This window comes from Artemia franciscana, chromosome 6 (genome assembly GCF_032884065.1).
Source record: "Artemia franciscana chromosome 6, ASM3288406v1, whole genome shotgun sequence".
NCBI classification, from domain to species: domain Eukaryota; kingdom Metazoa; phylum Arthropoda; class Branchiopoda; order Anostraca; family Artemiidae; genus Artemia; species Artemia franciscana.
The window spans coordinates 19,729,853-19,756,874 of record NC_088868.1 but is presented as its reverse complement, the minus strand read 5'-3'; the positions used below and the strand labels follow the sequence as shown (position 1 = coordinate 19,756,874).

General features: G+C 34.8%; 1 protein-coding gene across 1 annotated transcript; it reads right to left on the bottom strand.

Moving 5' to 3' along the window:
- Window positions 1-1,928: 1,928 nt before the first annotated feature.
- Window positions 1,929-27,022, bottom strand: LOC136028156 (large ribosomal subunit protein uL29m-like). The gene is made up of 5 exons (XM_065705833.1): window positions 26,755-27,022; window positions 20,325-20,489; window positions 17,174-17,388; window positions 7,506-7,665; window positions 1,929-2,087 (listed from the first exon to the last, which is right to left on the bottom strand). The coding sequence occupies exons 1-5, from the start codon at window positions 26,823-26,825 to the stop codon at window positions 1,952-1,954; spliced, it is 747 nt and encodes a 248-aa protein (XP_065561905.1). The 5' UTR covers window positions 26,826-27,022; the 3' UTR covers window positions 1,929-1,951.

The window sequence follows — 27,022 nt, the reverse complement described above, 5'->3', positions numbered from 1 at the left end:
AACTAAAAGAGAGAAATAAGATGCAAAGCGAAACCACAATTTAAAGATTCAATTTTTGTTTAGCGAAATTTTACAACAAAAGTAAAGAAAACTAAAAAGAAGAAAATAAATATTAAACGGAACTTCAATAAAGAAATGCAGTCAAAGCTGGCTGGCACTGGAATTCAATTTATATCTAATGTTGGTTCACTTTACACGAGTGGTAAATTGGAGAAAAGCATAAATGAAAAATAATTACTAGAAAAGAGACAAATTTTGCAGATTCAGTCTGCTATCGCGGTCAATAAAGTTTTGGTAGAACTAAAAAACGAGCTTAGGGGAAACGAAGAGGTCCCGGATTCTTTGGGAATAAAACAAGATGATCATAAAACAGAGTTGAATGAACTACAACGGTTTGTGGAAAAGATAGGAAGTATTGAATTTCAAGTTGGATTACAAAAGCTTGGGAAGGAATCTGGGATTGGTCCTATCAATTCCAAGGGAAAACTACCACCCTGCTCAGGCCAGACCAAACAATAGCACAAACAACTGAACAAACAATAGCACAACAAAATGAAATACCCAATATAGCGCACCAAGTGCAAAATATGACCCTCTCTCTCTATTGGTCACAAATATGAAATGACACCAATAAATATTCATAATTGAATCAATATAAGCGTCTAAAGACAGAAAAAGACAATCCTAATAAAAATAGCCAAACATATATAAATCTTAGATCTTTAGGAAATACAAAACTCGAGTTTTGCTTATGGTCGTAGCCTTTTCCCAGAGCCACACAGGTTTTCACGATGAAGAGGTCAACAAATTGCAAAAGCTGGTTAGAAAAGTTGTATATGGAGAACCTTTGTGCATAATTCACTGAAATCTCCGAAGGCCGCACATGACAACCGCAATAAGATACGGAACTGTTAATAACTTCTTCTTAACAGGGCCTCTACTAGCTGGACTGCAAAATAACCTACATATACAAACTGGAATGTATATCTTGTATCTATTACTATGTTGTTCACCCAACCGCCAAGAAACTTTAATATGTTGTTGAGTACACATTTACGAAGGCTTTAGGTGTAATTTCCCTGCACCCTCCGTACTGACTGAAATTAGAGAGCCCTAAACAAAATGAGTGACAGTTCTTTCTGGTAAAATTATTTACATTTTTTTAATATTCAATTAACGGATTAATCCATTGCGGATTCTGTCATCTAAAACACTTCTATATTAAAGTGAATTTGATTTGCATTTCTTTTCCCGACTCTTTGCATATGTAATTGAAATAAAGTAATTAGATAATTTATATAAACATAGGGTAAAAGACAACTTTATTACGCCTGGGATTAACTCTATTGCGGAAAGCATGTCTTTTGAATAAAAAAAAATCTATGCTCGTGCTTATCGATTCACAAAATTATCATGTTTATTGATTTATAGACTCATTTCCCAAATGAATGGGACTTGTCGAAGGGGGAGGGAGGAGAGTTTTGTGGAGAGAATGTCTCGTATTAAATAAATTATATTTGCATATCTTTTCAGATTCATTGCAGATCTAATCAAAATAAATTAATTAGATAATTTACATAAATGTAGGGTGAAGGACAACTTTTTCCTGTATGGATTTAACTGTATTGTGGAAAACACAACGTTGAAAAGAAATGAATTTCTCGATGAAGAGGTATTGTAGAAGCTGAGTTCTTCTTGAATTTCAACAGATTTATCTAGTCTGGGATTAGCTCTATTGTGGAAAGCTTGACGCTTTTCCGTGGGGGTGAAAGGGGGAGTTTTCCTGGGGAAGAATTGTTCATGGGTGAAATTTTTCAAAGTACTTTTGAATTTCCTTTCTTTTGAGGTCGCAACAACACCCAACGGGTAAACTAGTAAATAGCTAAAATAAAACTTGTAAAAAAATCATAGTACTCTATAGACAAAAATGAGAGATATGATATTTAATAGACTAAATTCGCAAAGTGTCCTCTGTGTGATGGAGCATGACTTTTTTTAAATCAACTTTTGGATAGTCTCTTGCAATTGCTTCGAGATCGGCTTCAGGAAAATACTCAAGGATTCTTCTGACTTGTCGGTATTGAGCCCTGAAAATAGTCTTAATTAAGATTTAAAGACATATTTGAAAGTTTAAGAATCTAAGATTAAAGAATCGTAAAAAAGACAAAGAACAAGGAAAACGCATAGAAATATCAACTATGTCTCAGCAATGCGTAACAATCGCAATGCATTAAACACTATGAGGGTTCTTTTGATCATGACCCGAACACTATTCAAACATGTTTTGACAAATTATACCTCATTGTTCAAAATAGACATCAATTCAATAAGCACAAACGACACTCAAGCTGTTTCAGAGAGAGAGCTGTTATTTGTAAACTCACATTAGCTATGTGACAATTTATGTTGCTGTGCTGTCGCTGATGCAAATAAAAACACACTGCTCAGAATACAAATCGCATTCAATAAAGCACAAATGACCTTCTGGCCTCAAGCAGATTTAGGGGCCTGTTTGTGGTAATTTCTATTCTTCTTAAGTTTGACCTTGATTACTGATTTAATTTTCTGATCGCACTAGGATTCAGTTAATCATCAATAGCAGCGTATAAAAGGCTCAAGTTATGTGAGAATTCATTTTAATTTCTGTTCGTTTTGGGTTTCATTTATTGGTTGGTTTTAAGCTTGAATCACTGCATCACTTTATTTTTGCTGGTCTTCGTATCTAATACTTTTTTTGCCTTGATTTTTTTGGAGAAATTTTTCTTTATATTGTTCTGTAGAAAAATTGCTAAAATTAACTACAAAACACAATCAGTAGTATGCCTACTGCAATATATCTACGTTGATGGGGTAGAGGATCACCAAATCAAAGAATTCAGGGATATTCGTGGTTTTGAATTACAATATTTACGCTTTATACTATTCTTACAAAGAAACATTTTCAAAAGATGCCAATAAAGTAGTATCTAAAGGCAAGTTACTCCTATCTATAGAGATAAGCAGAGGAAAAAACTACAGCACAAGAGATAGTACCGAATATCTACAAGACAAACCCAGGCAAAAATGTCTAGCTAAGAGCTGCCCCTCTAATCGACCAGTTGTGAACAACTGCTATCGTAAGGGATGGGCCACTGCTATCGTAGGAATGGGTAACACACCAATATTAAACTTTTCTCAAAACTGCCAAAAAAACTCTGTATTAGGCAATATAAACTCATGAATTATAAAATAGCAGAGTGTATCTGGAGCACATGATTGCAAAAACTATTATAACAAGAGCTAAAAGCTCATATGGCACTTGTGACGAGGCAAGAAGAGCTAAGAGCCAAGAGATCATATGGTATGAGCTCTAACAAAATTCTATGAATCACTAGATTGATTTAAAAGGAAAATAAGAGGCTTAATGCCGGTCATGATTTAAAATAAGAGCTCTGAGTCACGATGTCCTTCTAAATATCAAAATTATTTAAGATCCGATCACCCACTCGTAAGTTATAAATACCTAATTTTTTTCTAATTTTTCCTCTCCCTTTAGCCCCCCAGATGGTCGAATCTGGGAAAGCGGGAAAATTGACTTGATAAAGTCAATTTGTGCAGATCCCCGACATGCCTACCAATTTTCATCGTCCTAGCACGTCCAGAAGCACCTGACTCGACAAATCACTGAACCCCTGCCCCCAAGTCCCCCAAAGAGAGCGAATTCAGTACGGTTCCTTCAATCACGTATCAAGGACATTTGCTTATTCAATCCACCAAGCTTCATCCCGATTCCTCCACTCCAAGTGTTTTCCAAGATTTCCCCCTCCAACTCTCCCCAATGTCAAAGATCCGGTCGGGATTTGAAATAAAAGCTCGGATCGTCAGATAAAAATACCCCGATTTTCACGTTTACCGAAAATTCCAGTTTTCCCTCCAACTCCCCCAATGTCACAGGATCTAGTCGGAATTTAAGATTAGAGCTTTAAAGCACAAGATCCTTCTAAATATCAAATTTCATTAAGATCTGGTCACACTTTCGTAAGTTACAAATACCTCAAATTTCAAAATTACCCCCCCCCAACTCCACCAAAGAGAGCAGATCCGGTCCGGTTATGTCGGTCACGTATCTTAGACAGGTTTTTATTCTTACCATCCAGTTTCATCCTGATCTCACCGCTTTAAGTATTTTCTAAGATTTCCGGTCCCCCCAACTGCCCCCCCCAATTACTCTGGATCCGGTTGAGATTTAAAATAAGAGATTTGAGTTACGATGTCCTTCTAAATATTAAGTTTCATGAAGATCCGATCACTCCTTCGTAAGTTAAAAATACGTAATTTTTTCTAATTTTTCAGAATTAGCCCCCACCCCCAATAGAGCGGATCCGTTCCAATTATGTAAATCACGTATCTAAGACTTCTGCTTATTTTTCCCACCAAGTTTCATCCCGATCCCTCCAATCTAAGAGTTTTCAATGATTTTAGGTTCCCTCACCCCAAACCCCCCCCCCAATGTCACCAGATCCGGTCGCGATTTAAAATAAGAGCTTTGAGACACGATATCCTTCAAAATATCAAATTTCATTGAGATCCGATCACCCGTTCGTAAGTTAAAAATACCTCATTTTTTCTAATTCTTCAGAATTAACCCCCCCCCTCGCCCAACTACCCCAAAGAGAGCGGATCCTTTCCTGTTTCGTCAATCATTTATCTAGGACTTGTGCTTATTTTTCCCACCAAGTTTTATCCCGATCCTTCCACTCTAAGTGTTTACCAAGTTTTAGGTTTCCCCCTCCCAACCCCCCCCCCCAATGTCACCAGATCAGGTCGGGATTTAAAATAAGAGCTCTGAGACACGGTATCCTTCTAGATATCATATTTCATTGAGATCCGATCACCAGTTCGTAGTTTAAAAATACCTACTTTTTTCTAATTTTTCAGAATTACCCCCCCCCCCTCCAACTACCCCAAAGAGAGCGTATCCGTTCCGGTTATGTCAATCATGTATCTAGGACTTGTGATTATTTTCCCTACTAAGTTTCATCCCGATCCCTCCACTCTAAGTGTTTTCCAAGATTTTAGGTTTCCCCCTCCCAAACCCCCAATGTCACCAGACTGGGTCGGGATTTAAAATAACAGCTCTGAGACACGATATCCTTCCAAACATCAAATTTCATTAGGATCTGATCAACCGTTCGTAAGTTAAAAATACTTCAATTTTTCTATTATCTTCTGAATTAACGGCCCCCCCCCAGATGGTCAAATCGGGAAAACGATTTTCAAAAACTTATTTCTAATTTAATCTGGTCTGGTCCCTGATACGCCTGCCAAATTTCATCGCCCTAGCTTACCTGGAAGTGCCTAAAGTAGCAAAACCGGGACTGACAGACCGACAGAATTTGCGATTGCTATATGTCACTTGGTTAATACCAAGTGCCATAAAAATCAACAAGGACGAGGTTGTTCAAAGTTCCATTGGAAATAACCAAACATAGCCCTGATTCTATAGGAATTCAGTATTCAATAATGAAGGACATGAAAAAGCAAGAGCACTTAAATTCAATAAATGCACAAAAACTGAACGCTACAAATGCTTAAAAGGTGTAAAAGCTAAAATTGAATAAGGACGCTGCTTTTCATACTAGTTTCTTCTTTGAAGCCAAGGTAATGTTCAATTTTGTCTACTTATAAAGGGTACGTAGATTATCTAAAGATGAATTTTACAATAGGAATAAGATTTACTTAAATAAACCACCCATTTTAATGAATTACTTTTGTTTACAATTTTATTTTTGGTTACTTACTAGGTCAGCTACCAATACAACTTAGTTTTTACTAATTAAGACAGTCTTTATTAAATTTAAACATAAATGCTATCCCCTTGAAAGTAGTTCCCTTGGGCAGCTACACTCTGATGGAGACGTTGTTCCGCTCTTCGTGTCAGTGCTAGAAGTCTTCAACCGTTATGGTCTTTAAAATGTCTGTTACAACCTTTTGGACGGCTTCTAAAGATCTAAAATACAAATCAAAAGGGCAACTGGAGTTAACTTGAAACTTTGATTGAATGTAGAGGGGGTTAATGAATTAAATCCAAAACCGCTATTTATATTTAGGTTGTCAAAAAGGTATGTCTGTAATACCTCAGGGACAACTTTGGGCATTGAGGTGAAATTTCTCAGGAACGACTAAGGGTATTAACTTGAAACGTCCAAGAAATTTAGAAGGGTAATAAAATTTTGGTACATAAAAACCAACAGAAATCAGTAAAAAAACAACTTTCCAAAAAAGATGTTTTTCAAAGAAAAATAAAGAGCTTATTAAAACCTGGGACGTCCAAAAAAATGTCCTATAATCACTAAATTTTTAATGGCCAGAAAAAACTGAAAACTAAAGATATGTTAAGGAAATGAAAGTATGATAAACATAAAACATATTTTAAAAGTTTTTTATAATTATAAGAATGGAAAATAGAAAAATCTGTTCAATATAATCTTGAATGACTGAGATTCCCAGGAATTGACGCAATGATTTATGAAACATTCACTTTATATACGTCAGTTCTTTTCACTCATTTGGATTAATGTAGTCGATGATATTTTGAAAAATTGAACCACACTGTTCAAAATGCATATAGTTTTCAATAAAATACAAACAATGCGCAAGTCATTTGAAGGTTACGGGTGAGAGGGAAGAGTAGTTTAATTGCCAAACTCCTGATTGTAGTAACTTCGGTTCATGTTAAGTTTGACTAATTTTACCAATTGTAATGTATACTCGTCTTAGGAATTATTCATTCATCTATACTAGAATCTGTAGTCTATATGTTTGATGTGATTATTTACTTTAATTTCAGTTCTTTTGTTATTTATTCTTTGATAATAATTTTTGGCTGTTTTGAGTTTGGAATTATTGCAGGACTTTATTTCTGGTCGTCTTGAGTTTTAATATAACTTTTTCACTTTCCTTTGAAAAGCTTTTTTTCGGATTTTTTTTTCTTTTAATTAATTATAAGAATCAAGAGAGACAGGACAAAGAGGCGTACAAGCAATTTTATGTCCCACGTGTGATTTAAAAGAAAATGTCAAAACATCATTATTCTGTCTCTGGATATTTTTGATATCTCAGAATCCTTTAATGCCTTCAAAGTATCCTAGTTTTGAATGGTTTTCACAAGCCAAGGTCAAAGAAGAATTTTTGGAGACAAGTCAGCATCAATCTGTAAATAACTTGCGGGATTTGAGCAGGAGTCAAATACAAGCTTTAGTCCACAAATTTGTTCTTCTTTCATGCAAAAAAATAAAAACAATCGAAGTCAGGTACACATATTTAAAATCCTAGCAGATGTAAGAGGTTGAATGATAGGCCTAGAAGGTTGCCACAAAAATTGCATTATTACTGAAACTTCATATATTTTCTTCTGTTTCTCAAAACCTCTTCATGGAATGAGGATGAGTACTGGGGAAAATCTGAAGGATATCTCCCGTTTGTAGGTCTGGTTAAAGTGTTACAGTTATTGGAAAAGAACATACCTATATTCTTGCAACATTTCCTTTCTTCGTTTTTCTAAAAGTTTTCTTCTAAAAATTATTATTGCTTTTTCATCTTCCGGATAAGGGCCAGGTTTCCTAAAAGTTTTATTCATTTCTTGCGGAACAGCGTGTTCAGTGTACTTGTGGAAATCTTCGACACCTATAAAAAGAAAAGAATATATTGAACTTGTATAAAATTTCAATGAGAGTTCATCCCGCCAACAGCCAGTTATACGCATATATGACGGACGTGCAGTTTCCTCGTCACATTTGACCTTACTTTTGAGTTGCCTATGCGAAATTCCTGTCCATATTTACTAAATGAATGTTTTTATTATATTTGAAAAGAACAAAGAATGGGGAATTAAACGGCATATTTTTGTTTTCTATTTTACCTAAACTTCTTTCTTACAATGTAATTCACCGGAATGAGGTTGAAAAGTAGGTACTATTCAAGTCTCATAACTTTGCTAAATTTTGATTTATAAGATTTTAAATAATTTGAAAAAATGTATTTTATATTTGAAAAAAAAAATCAAGAAATGGCTTCTTAACAAGCACATATGCAGCAGGCAAGCTTAATGTAACCTAGCAATTGTAAACCGGTGATTTTGCTTGAATCAAGCAAAATGCAGGGCTATATTGCGAGCTGAAATCATCCTTTATTTTGAATTAAATAAAAAAACTTTTTTTCAACTGAAAGTAAGTAGCAGCATTAAAATTTACTCCTTACTTTTAGTTGAATAAACTTTTTTTTTATTTAGTTTCTGACCATTTTTTAAATCATGCCCGGAAATCCCCCCACAAAAAGTCCTTCCCGAAGGAAATTCTCCATGGAAAATCCCCCACCCCCTGCAGAAAATTATCTCCCAAAAAATAATGTATATTTCAAAATAACTAATACTATATGTAGGCCATGAGCATAACTTACAGTTATTTCCCCAGAGGTTATTGGGGGTCATGTAATCCCCAGAGGCATAGTTATTGGACTTTTATACTCTATTGAATAAATTTTGATCAAATATCCAAAATTTTGATGGGACGTCATTGGGAAAGAAAGAGGCGTAGGAGGGAAGTTAACTACCGAACAGTCTTTTTAACTTAAAAAGGGTACAAGAACTTTCGATTTCTGTTCGAAAAAACCGCCTTCAAATCTTCTTGGACCCTTAGTTCGATACAACTACTTTTGGGAAAAACAGTAAACAGAGAAATAAAATAATCACGCATCCGTGACCTTTCTTCTGGCAAAAATACGAAATTCCACACTTTTGTAGATAGGGTCCGATATACTGGATACCCAACATCCTCATTACCCAACATCGCCTCTTTGCCTTCACTTATTCCTAGTCTAAGCGAATTAGCCTTCTTAACATTAATTTTCAAACCAATTCTTCCGCCCTGGAATCTCAAAACATCCACAAAATTTATTCATTTATATAAAATTTTCATCTAGGGCACTTACATCATCAGCATAATCTAAGAGTAGGAGAGTTTTACCTTCTCATTTGTTTCCAGGTTCTCCTATAGCTTTTGCCGTGATGCTTAGCCGTAAGTTCATCTAAATGATCCAAAAAAATTGGGTAAAACACAACCCTGTTTAACTCTTAATTCAGCACGATACCAGCAATTAGCCTCGTTCCCAACCTTAGCCACAGCAATGTTATTCTTGTAAATATAACTAATAACTTCAATGTGTCTGGTACACAATACAAGGATAAAACTGTCGTTAAAGCTCTTTATCGGCTGAATCAAACGCTTGCTAATAGTCTTAAAACTGAGGACTAAAGAGGGTCTGATAATTAAGGCACTTTTCAATTATTTTCCTAATAGTGCAAATTGGATAAACATATCCTCTCCCCTTCGAACAGTCACACTCTTCTTTCCTTAAAAATTTAAGTTTTAAAAATGTAAAACTATCATGAAACTAAGTAAATTATCAAAGAGTTCGTGGTAGCGAACTGTAAGTAAGGAGCGACCCGAATAGGAGCAAGCAGATAGGAGCTTGAAACCTTACAGTAGGGTTCCATGATACGCTGAATCTGATTGTAGGGAGTGTTTCCCCCATTTTCAAAAATCAGGCAAATTTTCTCAGGCCCTTAGCCTTTGATGGGTAACATTAAGCGTAATTCCATTTTTTCGAGTTTCGTTTACTATTGAGCCATGTCGCTCCTTATTTTCAGAGCGTTGTATTGGTTATAACTAGATTTTTATACCTACAAAATTGCAACAGTCTACTACCGTTACTATTTTCTTTTCCTAAACCAAATTTACCTAGGCCAAGATACCAGCTATCTTTGTTTCTACCAAGTTGGGCATTAAAATTTCCAAATAAAAAAATGATGTATCTATCCTATCTATTTGTTCATATACCTGAAATTAAAATTTATCTTAGTCATTACTGTCTCAATAGTCGGTTCTATAGGGACAAAACTACTCCTGATACCTTGTAGTTTTTAGCCATAAAATGAGCAGCTAGCATCCTATTATTAATACATTTACAACTTTAGCAAGACTTAGCAGCTTCCTTGATCATCATTGACCCTTATCCCTGCCTATGCATCCCATCCCTCCTTCCCGACTAAGAAATTCTATTCCAGATAATTTCACGTTTTCTACTCCATTCGATATGTTTCTAAAGCTCCTACCAAGTCCATTTCCAAAAGGTCTGAAATCGTCAGTCAAAATGTTACTACGATAGCTGTTTTTCAACTTTGTAAAATATGCAACGCTATAACATTCTAACATATACGTGTTAGATAATCATATGCTAGATTACCTGGGGATCTTTCTTGTTATTTTTGTATTATTCAAATTACAAAAAAATGGGTGAGCACATTAAGATTCTTGATTTTTCTTTTCAAAATGGGTAAATCAAAGACAGAATAAATCAAAACAGGATTTACAAGTTCGACTGGTCTATGCTTGAAATTAAAATACTTGTGTTTAAGATATTCTGTGACCAAATATATCCAGCAAGAACGTATGCTTCCTCTGTTCTCTTTATGCCATATTTTAAAGCAAAGAATAGGTTTAAAGATCTCAAGGTGTGTTGGTTTAACATGAAGGTTAAAACAGTGCTTGTCATATGCAGCCTTACGCAGTATTTACTTCACTCTGATCCAGCCTGACATCAATTATTTCGCTTTAGTTATCATAAACATTTAAAATCCCCGAATAGATTTTACAAAATAAAGCACTAAGAATCTTGAAATGTTCCAACCAATAACCATTTAAACTACCACAGAAGTCTTCTATAATATCACTATTTATAATTTTATATGGACTTAGATTTTACTACAGTTTGCTTTTCAAGCAATCACTTTAAAATATAAGTACAACGCCAAAGAGCTTCTATTACATTATCTGAATTTGAAATTCACAAGATTTACTATATTATAATACCAGACAAAAAACGAATGCCTCCATTGACTGACATCGTACTTGATAATCCAAAGTTACTACAGTTACGTCAATTTCTCAGTGCGGGTATGCTCATAGACACTTCGTAATTGTATTTAGCTAAATAATCTTAAATCTTACCGGATTCAAGATTGTAATTATTTATTTGTATTTAAAAAGTCTTAGTGACATACCGATTTTGGCACTTGGTATTAACCAAGTGACATATAGCAATCGCAAATTCTGTCGGTATGTCTGTCCTGGTTTTGCTACTTTAGGCACTTCCAGGTAAGCTAGGACGATGAAATTTGGCAGGCGTATCAGGGACCGGACCATATTAAATTAGAAATAGTCGTCTTCCCGATTTGACAATCTGGAGGGGAGTGGGGGACCGGTTAATTCGGAAAAAATAGAAAAAATGAAGTATTTTTAACTTACGAACGGGTAAAGGGATCTTAATGAAATTTGATGTTTGGAATGATATCGTGTCTCAGAGCTCTTATTTTAAATACCGACCAGATCCGGTGAGATTGGGGAGAGTTGGGGGGACCTAAAATCTTGGAAAACGCTTAGAGTGGAGGGATCGGGATGAAACTTGGTGGGAAAAATAAGTACAAGTCCTAGATATGTGATTGACATAACCGGAACGGATCCGTTCTCTTTGGGAGGGGGGATGGGTGGGGGGGCTAGGGTTAATTCTGAAAAATTAGAAAAAATGAGGTATTTTTAACTTACGAAGGAGTGATCGGATCTTAATGAAATTTGATTTTTGGAAGGATATCGTGTCTCAGAGCTCTAGTTTTATATCCCAACCGGATCCAGAGACACTGGGAGGAGTTCGGGGGGGGGCCTAAAATGTAGGAAAACGCTTAGAGTGGAGGGATCGGGATGAAACTTGGTGGTAGAAATGATCATAAGTCCTAGATACGTAATTGAAATAACCGGAACGGATCCACTCTCTTTGGGGAAGTTGGGGGAGGAGGGTTAATTCTGAAAAATTAAAAAAATGAAGTATTTTTAACTTACGAAGGAGTGATCGGATCTTAATGAAATTTGATTTTTCGAAGGATATCGTGTCTCAGAGCTCTTATCTTAAATCCCGACCGAATCCGGTGAAGGGGAAGTTGGGGCGGGAGGGGGGACGGAACCAAAAATCTTGGAAAACGCTTAGAGTGGAGGGATCGGGACGAAACTTGGTGGGAAAAATAAGCACAAGTCCTAGATACGGGATTGACATAACCGGAACGGGTCCGCTCTCTTTGGGGGAGGATTAATTCTAAACAATTAGAAAAAATCTAGTGTCCAGTATCATTAGGTCCGGATCCAGTGTCATTAGGGGGGAGGATCAGAAATCTTGGAAAACGCTTAAAGCGGAGAGATCAGGATGAAACTTGGTGGAAAGAATAAGCACAAGTCCAAGATAGGTGACTGACATAACTGGACCGGATCTGCTCTCTTTGGTGGAGTTGGGGAGGGGGAGTAATTCGGAAAAATTTGAAAGAATGAGGTATTTGTAACTTACGAACGGTGATCAGATCTTAATGAAATTTGATATCTAGAAGGATCTTGTGCTTTAAAACTCCCATTTTAAGTCTCGACCAGATCCGGTGACACTAAAGGGAGTTGGAGGGGGAAGCCGGAATTCATGGAAAACGTGAAAATCGAGGTATCTTACGAATGGGTGATGGGGTCTTAATGAAACTTGAAATTTTTTTCTCATTTTTATGTCTCAGATGCTCCATTTTCAATTTGAATCGGACCCGGGGACATAGAAAGTTGGAGGGGGGAAACAGAAGTCTTGGAAACCGGGAATCTTGGAAAAACCTTAAAGTGGAGAGATCGGGATGAAACTTGATGGGAAGAATAAGCACAAGTTATAGATACGAGATTGACATAATTGGTACGGATCCTTTCTCTTTGAGGGAGCTGGGGGTTGTTAATTTGGAAAAATCAGAATAATTGAGGTATTTTTAACTTAAGAACGGGTGACCGGATCTTAATGAAATTTGATATTTAGAAGGAACTCATGTCTCAGAGCTCTTATTTCGAACCCCGACCAGATCTTTTGACACTGGGGGGAGTTGGAGGGGGAAACTGGAAATCTTGGAAAACGCTTATACATGTCGTAGATACGTGATTGACGTAACCGGACTGGATCCGCTCTCTTTGGTGGAGTTAGGTGGTGGAGTTCAGTGCTTTGGCAAGTTTGGTGCTTCTGGACGTGCTAGGACGATGAAAATTGGTAGGCCTGTCAGGGAGCTACACAAATTGACTTGATAAAGTCGTTTTCCCCGATTCGACCATCTGGGGGGCTGAAGAAAAAGGAAAAGTTAGAAAAATCGAGATATTTTTAACTTACGAGTGGGGATATCGGATCTTAATGAATTTTCATATTTAGAAGGACCTCGTGACTCAGAGCTCTTATTTTAAATCCCAACCGGTATTAAGTCTATGATTTTCCTTTTAAAGCAATCTATTGATTCTTAGAATTTTGCTAGAGCTCATACCATATGAGCTCTTGGTTCTTCCAACCTCGTCACAAGTGCCATATGAGCTCTTAGCTCTTGTTTTTGTTAAATACACTAATCCATCTATAATTGTTTACATTAACTATCAGTGGCGGCTCTAAGCCTGGGTAGGGGGGACAGCTGCCCCCCCCCCCGTTTTCTTATATTTGACATTAAATTCCTTCTATTTTATATTTTTACACTCCTTGCCACACCAGATTATGATGCCTAAAATGGCGACTGCATCTGATTTGATAATGGTCTCTTCTTTGTTTATATGCGCGTAATCATTAATAGTAACTTAGATTTTATATAACTCATAGAATAGATAGCTCAGACCAACCCACCTATAAGATCGATGGCTTTACTTTAATCTGGGTCTACTGTTTATTAATTCCCTGATTAAGATTACTTACACCTTATTTTATTGAATAGAAAGGTTTTAGAAATTTTGTGTTATTTATAACAGTATTTCGACCAGTATTTAGTAGTATATTGCTCTTATACATATAGCAATGGAACCCCAGGCTTCACCCGGGCCCAGGCTCTCGGCACGCGGTAGGCTTGTATACATTTGTTTCTATAATTGCGTATTAGCAAAATAGTCGCATTATTCTTAAGTTTTAAGCCATGAGGAGTCAAATCAGCAATTTCAATTGAATTAAGACATTCTGGCGTAAATTCAATTCTTCTTTCCTGTCAATGCATCAAAGAACTGTCCATTTTATAGGATTTATTTTTTCCAGGGACAAAAATTTATCTTGGAAGCTTCATCTTGATAGACTAAGGATTCAGCTTGGAAGACATGTATGGTTACTGCGGTATCTAAAATTCTACCACCCTTTCCCTGCCCTTAAATCAGTTTATTATTTTTTAATTCATTTTTATTTTAATTATTGTCCCATTGCTTACTTAAATACTTTTAAATCTCAAATTTTGCCTCTTCAACGTCTTCAAAATAATGCCCTTCTTATATTATAAGCACTCCTTCCTTCCCCATCAGCACTCCTGATAAGTCCCCTACTAAGAGTCTATATACATTTTTGAGCATATTAACAGTTGATCTCGCCCTCCCAGTCCATTGTGTCCTTTTTAGACTTACAAATTAAAGCATTATTACCATTGGCTCTTGATTGTATTCATTTCTTGCTAATTTCTTTTGTTCAGAATCAGTATAGTTCAAGGAGACGTTCAGCTAAACTGCTTTGCCCTAGAATTCATACTGAACGATCCAGATTTTCTCCAGAAAATTCAATAATAAGGCTTAGGAATATTTATGAAAGTTATGTGGATTGACATTATCTAATAAATAATTATTAGTTGATATGAAGTAAGGGATGCCGGTGCTGATGTTTATTTATATTATGTTTTTATTTGATTTGGAATGAGAGCTGTGAGTTGAACGTGGTGTCTTATTTTTGTGTGTGTATTTTTACTGTTTATTATGATTTATTTTTCATTACTTTTCTAATATTATTTACTTTTGTTCTAAGGGTGCCGGTTTCCAAGTATAACTCACTTTGTAGAAACTCTCTTAAAATATTTTTCTTTTCCGTTGTATAATGTATTACAGTGAAATAGTGAGTAAATTAGTTTTAAAATTAAGAACTTGAAGTATGTAAAGTTAATTCCATTAAATTTATAAGCCTTACACCTTTTGTAGGATAGCACATACTCTTTTATTGCATTTATTATATTAGAGTACTGTTTTTATTTAGCAAACTATAGATAAAACGCCAAATGAATCATCCAACTAAAAACCTTGCTTTCCAATACATTGTTAAAAAAAACTTTTCTTTCATGGACAACTCTCTTGCGATTTATGAGACAAAGTGCAACTCATTAATTACAAAAAAAAAATATATAAAAAAATCCATTTTCAAACAGTTCGTGGTAACGAACTGTAGCAAGGAGCGACCCGGCTCAATAGTAACCAAAACTCTAAAAAATGCTGATTTTAAATATATAAGTTTCATCAAGATTAGTCTTACCCATCAAAAGTTACGAGCCTGAGAAAATTTGCCTCATTTTCGAAAATAGGGGAAAAAAACACCCTAAAAGTCATACGATCTTAACGAAAATCATACCATCAGATTCAGCGTATCAGAGAACCTAATTGTAGAAGTTTCAAGCCCCTATCTACAAAAATGTGGAAGCTCGCATTTTTTGCAAGAAGACAAATCATGGATGCGTGTTTATTTGTTTTGTTGTTGTTTTTTCCCAGGGGTGATCGTATCGACTCAGTGGTCCTAGAATGTCGCAGAAGGGCTCATTCTAACGGAAATTAAAAGTTCTAGTGCCCTTTTTAAGTGACCGAAAAAATTGGAGGGTACCTAGGCCCCCTCCCACGCTCATTTTTCCCCCAAAGTCACCGGATCAAAATTCTGAGATAGCCATTTTATTCACCATAGTCAAAAATTCTAATAACTATGTCTTTGGGGATGACTTACTTCCCCGCAGTTCCCGTGGGAGGGGCTGCAAGTTACAAACGTTTACATATAGTAATGGTTACTGGGAAGTGTACAGACGTTTTCAGGAGGATTTTTTTGGTTGGGGGGGGGAGAGTTGAGGGCGGATTACGTGGGAGGATCTTTCCATGGAGGAACTTCTCATGGGGAAAGAGACTTTGAATGGAGGGGGCGCAGGATTTTCTAGCATTATTTAAGGAAACAATGAAAAAATAAATATGAAAAGTTTTTTTCTACTGAAAGTGAGGAGCAGCATTAAAACTGAAAACGAACAGAAATTATTACGCATATGAGGGGTTTACCTCCTCGTAATACCTTGCTCTTTACGCTAAAGTATTTTTAGTAATTTCAACTATTTATTCTACGGCCTTTGTGATTCAGGGGTCATTCTTAAGGAATTGGGACAAAATTTAAGCTTTAGTGTAAAGAGCGAGGTATCGAAGAGGGGTGAGCCCCCTCATATACGCAATAAAAACATACGAATATAGAAGTTCGCTACGTAAGTTAATTCGTAAGTTACGTATATTTCTTACTTATGAAAACGTTCGTAAAAGCTTAAAAGTTATAGTTGTCTTTTTAAGTAATCAAGAAATTGGAGGGCAACTAGGCCTCCTTCCTCGCTGCTTTTTTTCTCAAAATCTGCCGATTAAAACTATGAAAAAACCATTTAGCCAAAAAAAAATTAATATACAAATTTCGTTTTAATTATTTATGTGCAGAGAGCCAAGATCAAAACATGCATTAATTCAAAAACTTCCAGAAATTAAACAAAAAACAAGTTTTTTAAATGAAAGTAAGGAGCGACATTAAAACTTAAAACAAACATAAATTACTCCGTATATGAAAGGGGCTTTTCCTCCTCAACGCCCCGCTCTTTACGCTAAAGTTTTTACCTGTTTTAAAATGTAGAGTTAAGAGAAGAGTCAAACTTTAGCGTAAAGAGCGGGACGCTGAGGAGGAAAAGTCCCTTTTATATACGGATAAATTTCTGTTCGTTTTAAGTTTTAATGTCGCTCCTTACTTTCATTAAAAAAAAAAAAAAACTTGTTTTTTTGCTTAATCTCCTTAAAAAGTCACACAGAAATGGTTTGCTTATTCTGATTTTTGGAGCTAGATTTAAAGTGCTAGTTATGCACATTCCTTGATCGGGTAAATAAAAATCTACTGTATATTTCCTACTACTTAAGTAACATTTTTAACATTGTCTATGTTCTATAGAGCCCAGAAACTACTAAGGACAATTGCATGGCCTTGAGCCAAGTGAGAAGTATGAACTAAACCCATCATTACTTACCAAGCTCATTGAGTATTTGTTCTCCTTCTTGTTCTCCAGACTTCCCTGTTTCCAGTTGCCAATATGCTCTGTTTCTTTCGCGGACGACTTTCTCGAGATTTTCCATAGATTCCTCAACTTTGTCCATCCTTTCAGGATTAGGAAAATACTGAGCTTCTTCTTTATGGGCATGTTCCATTGTCAATAACATGTTTCTTTCTTTCAGTAAAATATACCTATAATCAACAACTTCATGAGAACAAGTTGTTTCATGAAATAGAAGCAACTAGACATTAGGTCGCGTCCATAGAAGATAGATCCAAATATGATATCCCCATCTGTTTTCTCGAGTAGACAAAAAGATTTTCAAGTGACTTCTTGCATGTAAAGCATAGTTGGGTAGAGTGGAAAACACTCGGCCAGCATTCTAAACCACTAAGGTGGCAGCTGTTTTCTTATAGTTGCTACCAGATAGGGAGCAGTTCTTTCCTGCTAAGGAATGAAGAAAACCTATCTCAAATAAGGAGCAAATGATAATTAGCAAAAGGGAAAAAAACTTCTAAAATAAAAAATTTCAATCTGCCAAATACACTTCCCAAATTTAACTTAAGACTGCTCATGACACCTATTTGAGTATTTGAGCAGAAAATGGCACATCTACAAAATGTCAAGTAACTAGTCAATGAAAAAAATTATAGCATTTTCTGAAGTCTATAACATTGAACCAGATTCAAAGTTATATTTATAGAACAAAGCGTTGAATGATAGCAAAAATGTCCTCTTAAATTAAAACCTTAAGACTGTAGGGCTGCAAAAAAAAAAGAAGAAAAAAAATACAAGAGTTCGTGGTAGCGAAATGTAAGTAACGAGCGACCCGAATTGGAGGAAGCAGATAGGAGCTTGAAACCTCTCCAGTAGGGTTCTATGAATCCGATGGTGTGATTTGACTTCTAGGGGTGTTTCCCCCTTTTTGAAAAATCAGGCAAATTTTCTCAAGATTGTAGCCTTTGATGGGTAACATTTAACTTAATTCCGTTTTTTCGAGTTTCGTTTACTATTGAACCATGTCGCTCCTTACTTTCAGTTGGTTCTATTGGTTATAACTCGATATTTATACCTACAAACTTGCTGCAGTCTTTTCCTAAACCGAATTTACCTAGGCTAAGATACCATCTATCTTTGTTTCTACCAAGTTGGGCAATAAAATTTCCAAATAAATATACGATATATCTATCCGGGATCATATCTATTTGTTCATGTAACTGAAACTAAAATTTATCTGAGTCACTACTATCTCATTAGTCGGTTCTACAGGAAAAAAAAAACAACTTTTCTTTCACGGACAACTTTCTTGAGACTTATGAGACAAATCGCAACTCATTAATCACAAAAAAAGCAAAAAGTCGAATTTCTGCTTAAAAAGTCGCGCAGAAATAGTTTGCTTATTTTGATCATGGAGCTAGATTTAAAGTGCTAGATATGCACATTCCTTGGATCAAGCAAATAAAATTCTGCTGTATATTTCCTATTAATTGAGTTGCACTTTTAACATTACCTATGTTCTATAGAGCCCAGAAACTACAAGAGACATGTGTATGGCCTTGAGCCAAGGGATAAGTCCAAACTAAACCCATCTTTACTTACCTGCAAAAAATAAAAAATAAAATGCCAACATTTCTTATACAGAACTTAAACCTTAAATCCAATCCTTTCAAATATACAGAAAAACAATAAACCAAACAACACTTTTAATTTGAACAATCTAATTAGTTTTCAATAGAGAACAAACGGAACTTAATTGAAATAAGGGCCATTTGCTTAATAGAATAATCAAACTAATAGAATGCACATAGCTTTTTAAGGGGACACAAAGGCAGCAACATCAATCTCATTTCTGGTAATCACTGTTGATTTTAGTTTTAGGCTTTTAAGCTTAATCTCTTCATTCAAGTGATTTCTAGTCAATCTTAGTTTGAAATCTTTTACTGGGTAATTTCTGATTGTTTTTAGTTTTACTTCTCACTTACTTCTATTTACTTCTCATAAAAAACTACTTTTTGTTTAATCTTAAAATAAAAAAACCCACCAACAAAAGACACCATATCAGCCTAATAAATAATGTTTTGTTGGTGAACCCACCAACAAAACATCAGCCTAATAAGACTAAATTAGTTGCTACAAATATATAGAGAAATAAAAACATAATAAATAAATAATATATAGAAGCATGAAAAGTTTATAGAAACTGGGAGTAGATTGAGATTGGAGGATGCATAGGCATAAGCCCCACTTCGGGTCGTTTTATCATATAAATTTACTTATCTATAGACACATGACTTCAACAAGGTTTCAACTTGATGTCAGCCTAAGCTATTTACTTGGTTTGAAAACCTTGCCTATGAGACCACATGAATTATGAATTATTATGAAAAGAGGGGAGGAAAATTTGAGAGGCATGGGTATGAAGGCCCCACTTTTGGTCGTTTAATCATAGAAATTGAAAATTTGTGCATACAGGAAGTACTCGATCACTTTTTTCTAATCACAAAACTTACTCTGACTCACCTCAGCTATCATTTTTCCCTTTTCCGTGTGCATGTTACTGTGAATGTCCAAAATCTGGTTAATGTTGACATTCACCAGTGAATGTCCAAAATTCCTTTTTCTCTGCTTGGATTCTATTAGCTTTGTAAATCCACTTTTTCAGTCTTATGCAAGCTTTGATGGTGGAAGTTAATGTTTGGTTAGGTTAAATTACATACTAATCTCAGAAATGGGCTAAAAACCTAACCTAACCTGTCACCATCAAAGTTTCCATAAAACTGAAAAAGTTGAACTGAAAAATTACATTAATATTATCCAATAATAGGCTAATATTATCTAAAACTTCCACAGAGGTTCAGCAGACCAAATTTAGTGTGTGGAGGGGGGAGGGTCCTCCTCCCTATAATTAGAAATGGTTATACATAGAAATATAAAAACATCCACTATTTAGCTTTGTATAGATTAACAAACATTTATAATGAATGTGGTACCATACATGAAAACTGTTTCAAGTCTGTATCTTTCTAAACTTTCCTGGAGAAAGTTTTTTTTAGACCAACAATAGAGATGAGCTACCTTGCCTCCCATTATGTCAGCATGGCTACACAAGCATTCAAATCAAGCTTACCACAATTTGTGAAGATCAACATTGCTCTTAAGTCGTAACTCATCAACTTTCCAAGATCTTCCTACTTTTACTTCTTGAGCCCCAAAATTTTTTGGATCATCAAAGAATTCTAGAAACCCAAAGAGGCTACTAGAAGTGGACAGGAAATTCTTACACTGAGAGTCCCTGAAAGACAATAAAATATGTTCTACATTCAGTTATTTTTGGAATACCTAAAATAAATCTACAACAGATATTCACAAATAAAGAAAAGCTGGGCTAAAGATCCCAAACAATTATTAATGGTAGCAGCATCAACACACACATAATAAAAAAAACAATGGTTCAAAACAGGAAAAAACAACTTAATTTTTAGAATCATAGAGTTTGCAAAAATTGCAACTTCACAGATCTAAATCTTAAAATTCCTTGGGGAAGAGGGTCCAATTTCATTAGTATAGCAAAAAGATACCTATTTAAGAATTATAGAAAAATGGTAATATTTTTGGCGTTTCATGGGTCTAAGACCTGAAACACCTTACAAATATCTGTTGACATTTAAACAGTAAAAGTTCAGAATTTTAGGTTTTGCTTCAAATGTTAGCAACTTTTTTTTATGTATAATAACTTTGTAGAAGAAAATTAGAGGAAATTTACCTTCCTTCCCTCAAAAAGATTTTAGTGCTACTCCAAAGTCACATTCCAACATTGCTGCTGAAAGTTTACAGTAGCAAAGAGCTTACTAAATTCATTAAATATAAATTGGTAAAATAAGGAAGAAAAAAACTCTTAATGAAAAAAACAAGTCTTATACACTTCTTGACTGTTTCCCTAAAATTAAGCACTTGTAGCCTAGCTGACATTTTAACATTTATGTTATATCTTCTAAAAACTACAGTACAATACTTACATAGAGATTTATTTACAAACTATTCTAAGATTTTTTAATCTTAACTAATCTTTATTCATGATCCATTTGAATATTTGTTGTTATATTTAAGAATTATAGAAAATTTTATAACTTTACTGTAGCTGTTTACTGTAGCTGTTTTAGGAGGAGTTCAGTAAAGGTCTTGATATTGGGATATTTGCTACCTAAGAAATAAGCAGATTTATATGAACTGAAAATACAAAGGATGGATCCAGAGCCTAACCTATGCCCAAAGAGGATCTTTTGAAGTACTATCCCCACTCTTTCCCACTCCAAAGGCCACTGAACAGTGGCAAGCTATTTGTTAGAAAAATGAAATTTTCCTAAATAGACATACATCATAAATAAGGCCCAAAAAAGTGCATTTATTGAGGCTTGGTTTCTTTACAATTTTAACTGACAATATCTAGTAGACACTGACTTGGTTCTTATCAGTAATTTACTTTCTTAGAGAAATTTTTCAGTAACTTTGCAAACACTTTTCTGTTAGCTTCCAAAATCACAATTTCTGGCAAAGATGTTTTGTTAGAATGGTAGAAACACTGCTAAAACCTGGGGTCAGGCAAAAAAAAAAATCAACGCAATTTAAAGTACTAAGTACATTTATTATATAATACTAATGTGCACAATGCAGATTAGGAATTAAAATTTAATACACAAATTAGTGATCAGGTTGATTCCTCTGTTGCTTTTACCTATTGTTCTCAAAAATGAACAGATCTAATCTCACCAACAAAAATACAGTGCTTCCAATTTCAAACTAAGCAATTTAGACAAGAGACAAAAAAAAATTAAAGACAGCATGAAACTAAAAAAAGGAGTATGATACTCTTGTGTGTATCCATTTTGCTTGAGGCAAAGTTTATGATGAATTCAAATATTCATAATAAGGGCTGATTTGCAATTTTCTTGATTCAAGCAAAACCAGCAAGGGTTTAAATTACAAGGTTATTTCAAGGCAACAACTCACTTCTCAACAAGAGTCGCAAACTGCTGGAATTACTGTCAGCACTTTCTCTACCTAGTCTTTCAAAACCATCTTGACAAGGGGTGGGAGAAGTAGTGGAGGTTCAAATGTAGGCATCAACTCAAGAACACTACAAACATGAAGGATTTTAAAGCTTTTAAATGGATTAAGGTGATAATTTGGGCTCTGGACCCATTTCTAAGAGGTGCATTGGTATTTGTAGTTCACAACACAATTTGGCTAGGATGAAAGTAAATGCATCAGTTGATGCCCTTTTCAATACTCTTTCATAGTTCAGTAATCATTTTTTCAGGGAAATTCCATTTTTAGCACTCAATGGGGCCCCAAAAGGCAAGACAGTAAATAGTTTCCAAGAGTTATCATTTGAAGTTGATTCAGGGATTGGAAGGAATCTTAATTAAGCAAAAAGTTTAATCTTGAAAATATTTTAAGATTAAAATATTATTTTTTAATCTTAATAGTGAAAATTTATTTTGAAAACAAATTTCCCATAATTAAAAATGGCATCACAAAAAATGGCTTCCCCTCAAAAATGGCATCACAGCAAAACTGACATCATTTTGAGGGGTTTCTTGCTTTGTTTTTAATTTCTGCAAATTAGTTTTCAATATAACATTTTACTGTTAAGACTAAATAAAATAATAATTATTATTCCTGGATCAGCTGCAAATGACAATTTTTCTCACTAGCAAGTTTTTTCAGAAGCATGTTTTTAAACTTTTGATTGCTATAGGCAGTTTTGAGCTCTTTAACAGCTCAAAATGCATTTCCTGCTGAAGTGACTATTGATTTATGAAATAGGGTAGAAAAGGCATCAGTGATATATTCACTTTTATCCAAGCTAAGTTAAATTTTTTGCATAATTCTAGACAAATTACTTTTTGCTATCTAGGAAAGTGGTTAGGTTATAAAAATAAAACTTTTAGTTATAAATTGAGGGCCAAAAAGATACTATGGGAAGGTATAGTCACGCTTCTATCTTAAACCTCTTCTGATTTCTATGTCTTAGATATTTGCCTACTTGACAAGTATATACCTATTGGAATTTTTGACAAAACAACATTAGCCTCTATCTTAATTTTCAGCTTTTGGTTTAAAAAAAAATTTTCTGTTATTTGAGTAGAAATTCAAGACATATCAATGTTTTTTTGTTTTTTTTTTTTAAATTTAAGAAACATATTTACAAATCTTTGAAAACTTTATAAATTGGAATTGAGCAAAGTTGTGAAGCTGATAGTACTTTTATTGTACTTCATTTAAGAAGAAGTTCTATTTTTCAAGGTTTCACTTTTATAAAGATAAAGATTTACAAAGATCAGTACTAGTGTACAAGATGCAAGTTACCACTGGGTGACTTACCTGGTAATTGTAAGTTTAAGATCAAACTTACTGGTAAGTTTCATAAGTGGTAAGTTTTTAATGAACAAAAATGTTCTCAATTTAAACAAAGCCATCCCTAAGGGAGCAGCCACTTTGCTAAAATCTATTGTAAAAAAATTTTCAGTCATCCAATTCAATGCATGAGTCATGAACTCTTTGAACTTATGCTGATATTGCTCTGTTAGACTACCTCTTTGTCATTTTCTGCCTGAGCAAAAAAAGAAAAAAGGGATATGCAATGAGTCAGTCTGTCTGAGGGAAACCACTTTCCCTTGGCTGCCACTTCTTTGAAAGAGAGGAAACTCTTGCTTTGTGTGTCATCCCCTACTTCAATTTGCTACAGCAGCATTTCTAGGAGGCTGTACTGTTTTTGCCGTTCTTAAAGGTCAAGGAAAGGAAAATCCAAGAGTACCTAGAAAATAAGAGGATATTTGCAAATAATCTCATCCTGGCTACAGCTGCTCTATGTGATGTGCTTTTTGGCACAAAATTACTGATACAGGTTGAGATTATGGATGAAGTAAGTCAAATTGCTGAGCTTGCTATATTTTTCTTCCTATTTTGGAAGGATGGCAATTCATTTAATGAAAGATCAGAAGCTGAATTTGTTGTGGTCTTGAACACAGAACTCTGTAGCTATATCTCCAAAAATGGCCCATTTTCCAAATCATTGTACTTTGAGACTACAAAAGTAGTCAAATCAGCAGCTTGTTGTGAGCTGTTTATCTTCTTTCTTGCCAAGTTGATGCTTATAGTAATAGCTGTAAAAACCTCAACAATTTGTTTTACTCTAGCCTCCTGCAACAGACTCTGGTCAGGTTATGGACTAGAACAGACCCAGAGTAGAAATCACATCAAGCATGAAACAGCAAACAAAATTTTAATGGTCAGAGACTTAATAGCCTAGCAAAAAAAGCATTGGGTATAATTCTAGTTAATTGACTTCTTGCTATCTCGGAAAGGGTTTAGGTTAGGAAAATGAAACTTTCAGGGATGGGTCTACAGGCTAAAGTGTGTCCCAGGAAGGTATTTGAAAGTACCCATCTCCACTCCTTCTCCCTCTAGAGGGCCCTGAAATTTGCCTACATGACAGGTCTATACCTATAGAAATTTTGACAAAACAACATTTTACCTTAATTTTCAGTTAGTAGTTGCTTTTTCTCTGCCTTTAGTTCTGAAAATACAATTCCTGTTATTTGAGTAGAATTTTGAGCCATATCAATCTTTTTTTTTTAATTTAGGAAATGTATTTGCATATCTTTGAAACCTTATAAAATGGAATTGAGCAAGTTATGAAGCTGAAAACAATTTTGTTGAACTTCAATTAAGCAGAAGATCTATTTTGCAAGGTTTCACTTTTAGAACACACATATTTTTAAAGGTCATGGCCCTGTAGAGGGAGAAGGAGTGGAGCCAGTTTCTTCAAAATACCTTCCCAGGACATACTTTAGTCTGTAGATTCATCCCTGAAAGTTTCATTTTCCTAACCTAAACCCTTTCTGAGATAGCAAGAAATCAATTAACTAGAATTTTACCAAGCATTGCTCTGCAGCTTCAAAATGCTTGAAATGAATGTGAAATACTGGAAAGAATGTCTATACTGCCATTATGTTTGTTGTATCAAAAGTTCACTGCTGTGAAATAGTAGAGGTAGCCTGTGGAAGATGATCCACCAGACATAGCATTTGAAGGTGCATCAGATGAGGAGGAGAAGCAGTAGCTGCATCAGCTTTAGCTTATCTTTTATAAATAATTATCTGAAGCCTATAGTACAACTTTTTATAATTTTTTCAGTAAAATTCTAGTTAATTGACTTCTTGCTATCTCAGAAAGGGTTTAGGTTAGGAAAATGAAACTTTCAGGGATGAATCTACAGACTAAAGTATGTCCTGGGAAGGTATTTTGAAGCAACTACCTCCACTCTTTCTCCCTCTACTGGGCCCTGAAATTTGCCTACATGACAGGTCTATACCTATTGAAATTTTGACAAAACAACATTTTACCTTAATTTTCAGTTACTAATTGCTTTTTCTCTGCCCTTAGGTCTGAAAATGCAATTCCTGTTATTTGAGTAGAATTTTGACCTATAACAACATTTTTTTTTCAAAATTTAGGAAATGTATTTGCATATCTTTAAAACCTTATAAAATGGAATTGAGCAAAGTTGTGAAGCTGAAAACAATTATGTTGTACTTCAATTAAGCAGAAGATCTGTTTTGCAGTGTTTCACTTTTATAAGACACATATTTTTAAAGGTCATGAAAGGTCAAAGCCCTCAAGAGAGAGAAGGAGTGGAGGTAGTTGCTTCAAAATACCTTCCCGGGACATACTTTAGTCTGTAGATTCATCCCTGAAAGTTTCATTTTCCTTACATAAACACTTTCTGAGATAGCATGAAGTCAATTAACTAGAATTTTACCAATTGAAGTACAACAAAATTGTTTTCAGCTTCATAACTTTGCTCAATTCCATTTTACAAGGTTTTAAAGATATGTAAATATATTTCTTAAATTTTGAAAAAAAAACATTGATTTTGCTCAAAATTCTATTCAAATAACAGGAATTGCATTTTCAGAACTAAAGGCAGAGAAAAAGCAACTAGTAACTGAATATTAATGTAAAATGTTGTTTTGTCAAAATTTCAATAGGTATAGACCTGTCATGTAGGCAAATTTCAGGGCCCTCTAGAGGGAGAAGGAGTGGAGGTGGGTACTTTAAAATACCTTCCCAGGACATAATTGAGCCTGTAGACCCATCCCTAAAAGTTTCATTTTCCTAACCTAAACCCTTTCCAAGATAGCAAGAAGTCAATTAACTAGAATTTTACCATTTTTTCCCCTGTGTAAGAAAAAGTAGGAAATAAACGAATAAATTGATGCAAAAATAACTACTTATGCAGTAACTTACCAAATTTACCTGTAACTTTATGGCTAAGAGTAGGTTTTGAAACTTACTACTAGATCTTGGACACTAATCAGTACCCTCTAGAAGGGGATGGTGTAGAGATAGGTACTTGAAAATCCCTTCCCAACACATACTTATGTCTGTAGATCCATCACTGAAAGTTTTGTAGCTTTTCTAGTATTTTACCCTAAAATCCTATTGTAATAGATCTACTACCTACACAGTATCTCACGATTAGGCGAGTTTACCTTGATGTTTGTATGAACTTCAGACTGCTTGCAGCATTGCAGAGCCTACTGATATTTGAAATTCTGTTCATTTCAAACAACTGCTGGGAACCTTCTACTAAATTTATCCAACAGGAAGCTTTTATCTTGTTTGGCTTCAATTTATAATCTCACTATCAATTAAAGTCTTTCTTGATATTAAGTCTCTCTACAAGTGGTACTTTAATTGAAGCATCTCATTTCCTGTTTTCTTTTCACGTGCAGATTTTTTGAGTTATTTGCTGAAGAC

Bases quoted from the DNA above. Each gene is read 5' to 3' on its own strand.
- LOC136028156 (XM_065705833.1), bottom strand. From the start codon at position 26,825: ATGAACAGAATTTCAAATATCAGTAGGCTCTGCAATGCTGCAAGCAGT. The intron at 20,490-26,754 runs GTAAACTCGCCT...ATTGTCTTTCAG, and splicing joins AAGTTCATACAAACATCAAG to GGACTCTCAGTGTAAGAATT. The intron at 2,088-7,505 runs GTATGTTCTTTT...GACTATTTTCAG, and splicing joins GAAATGTTGCAAGAATATAG to GGCTCAATACCGACAAGTCA.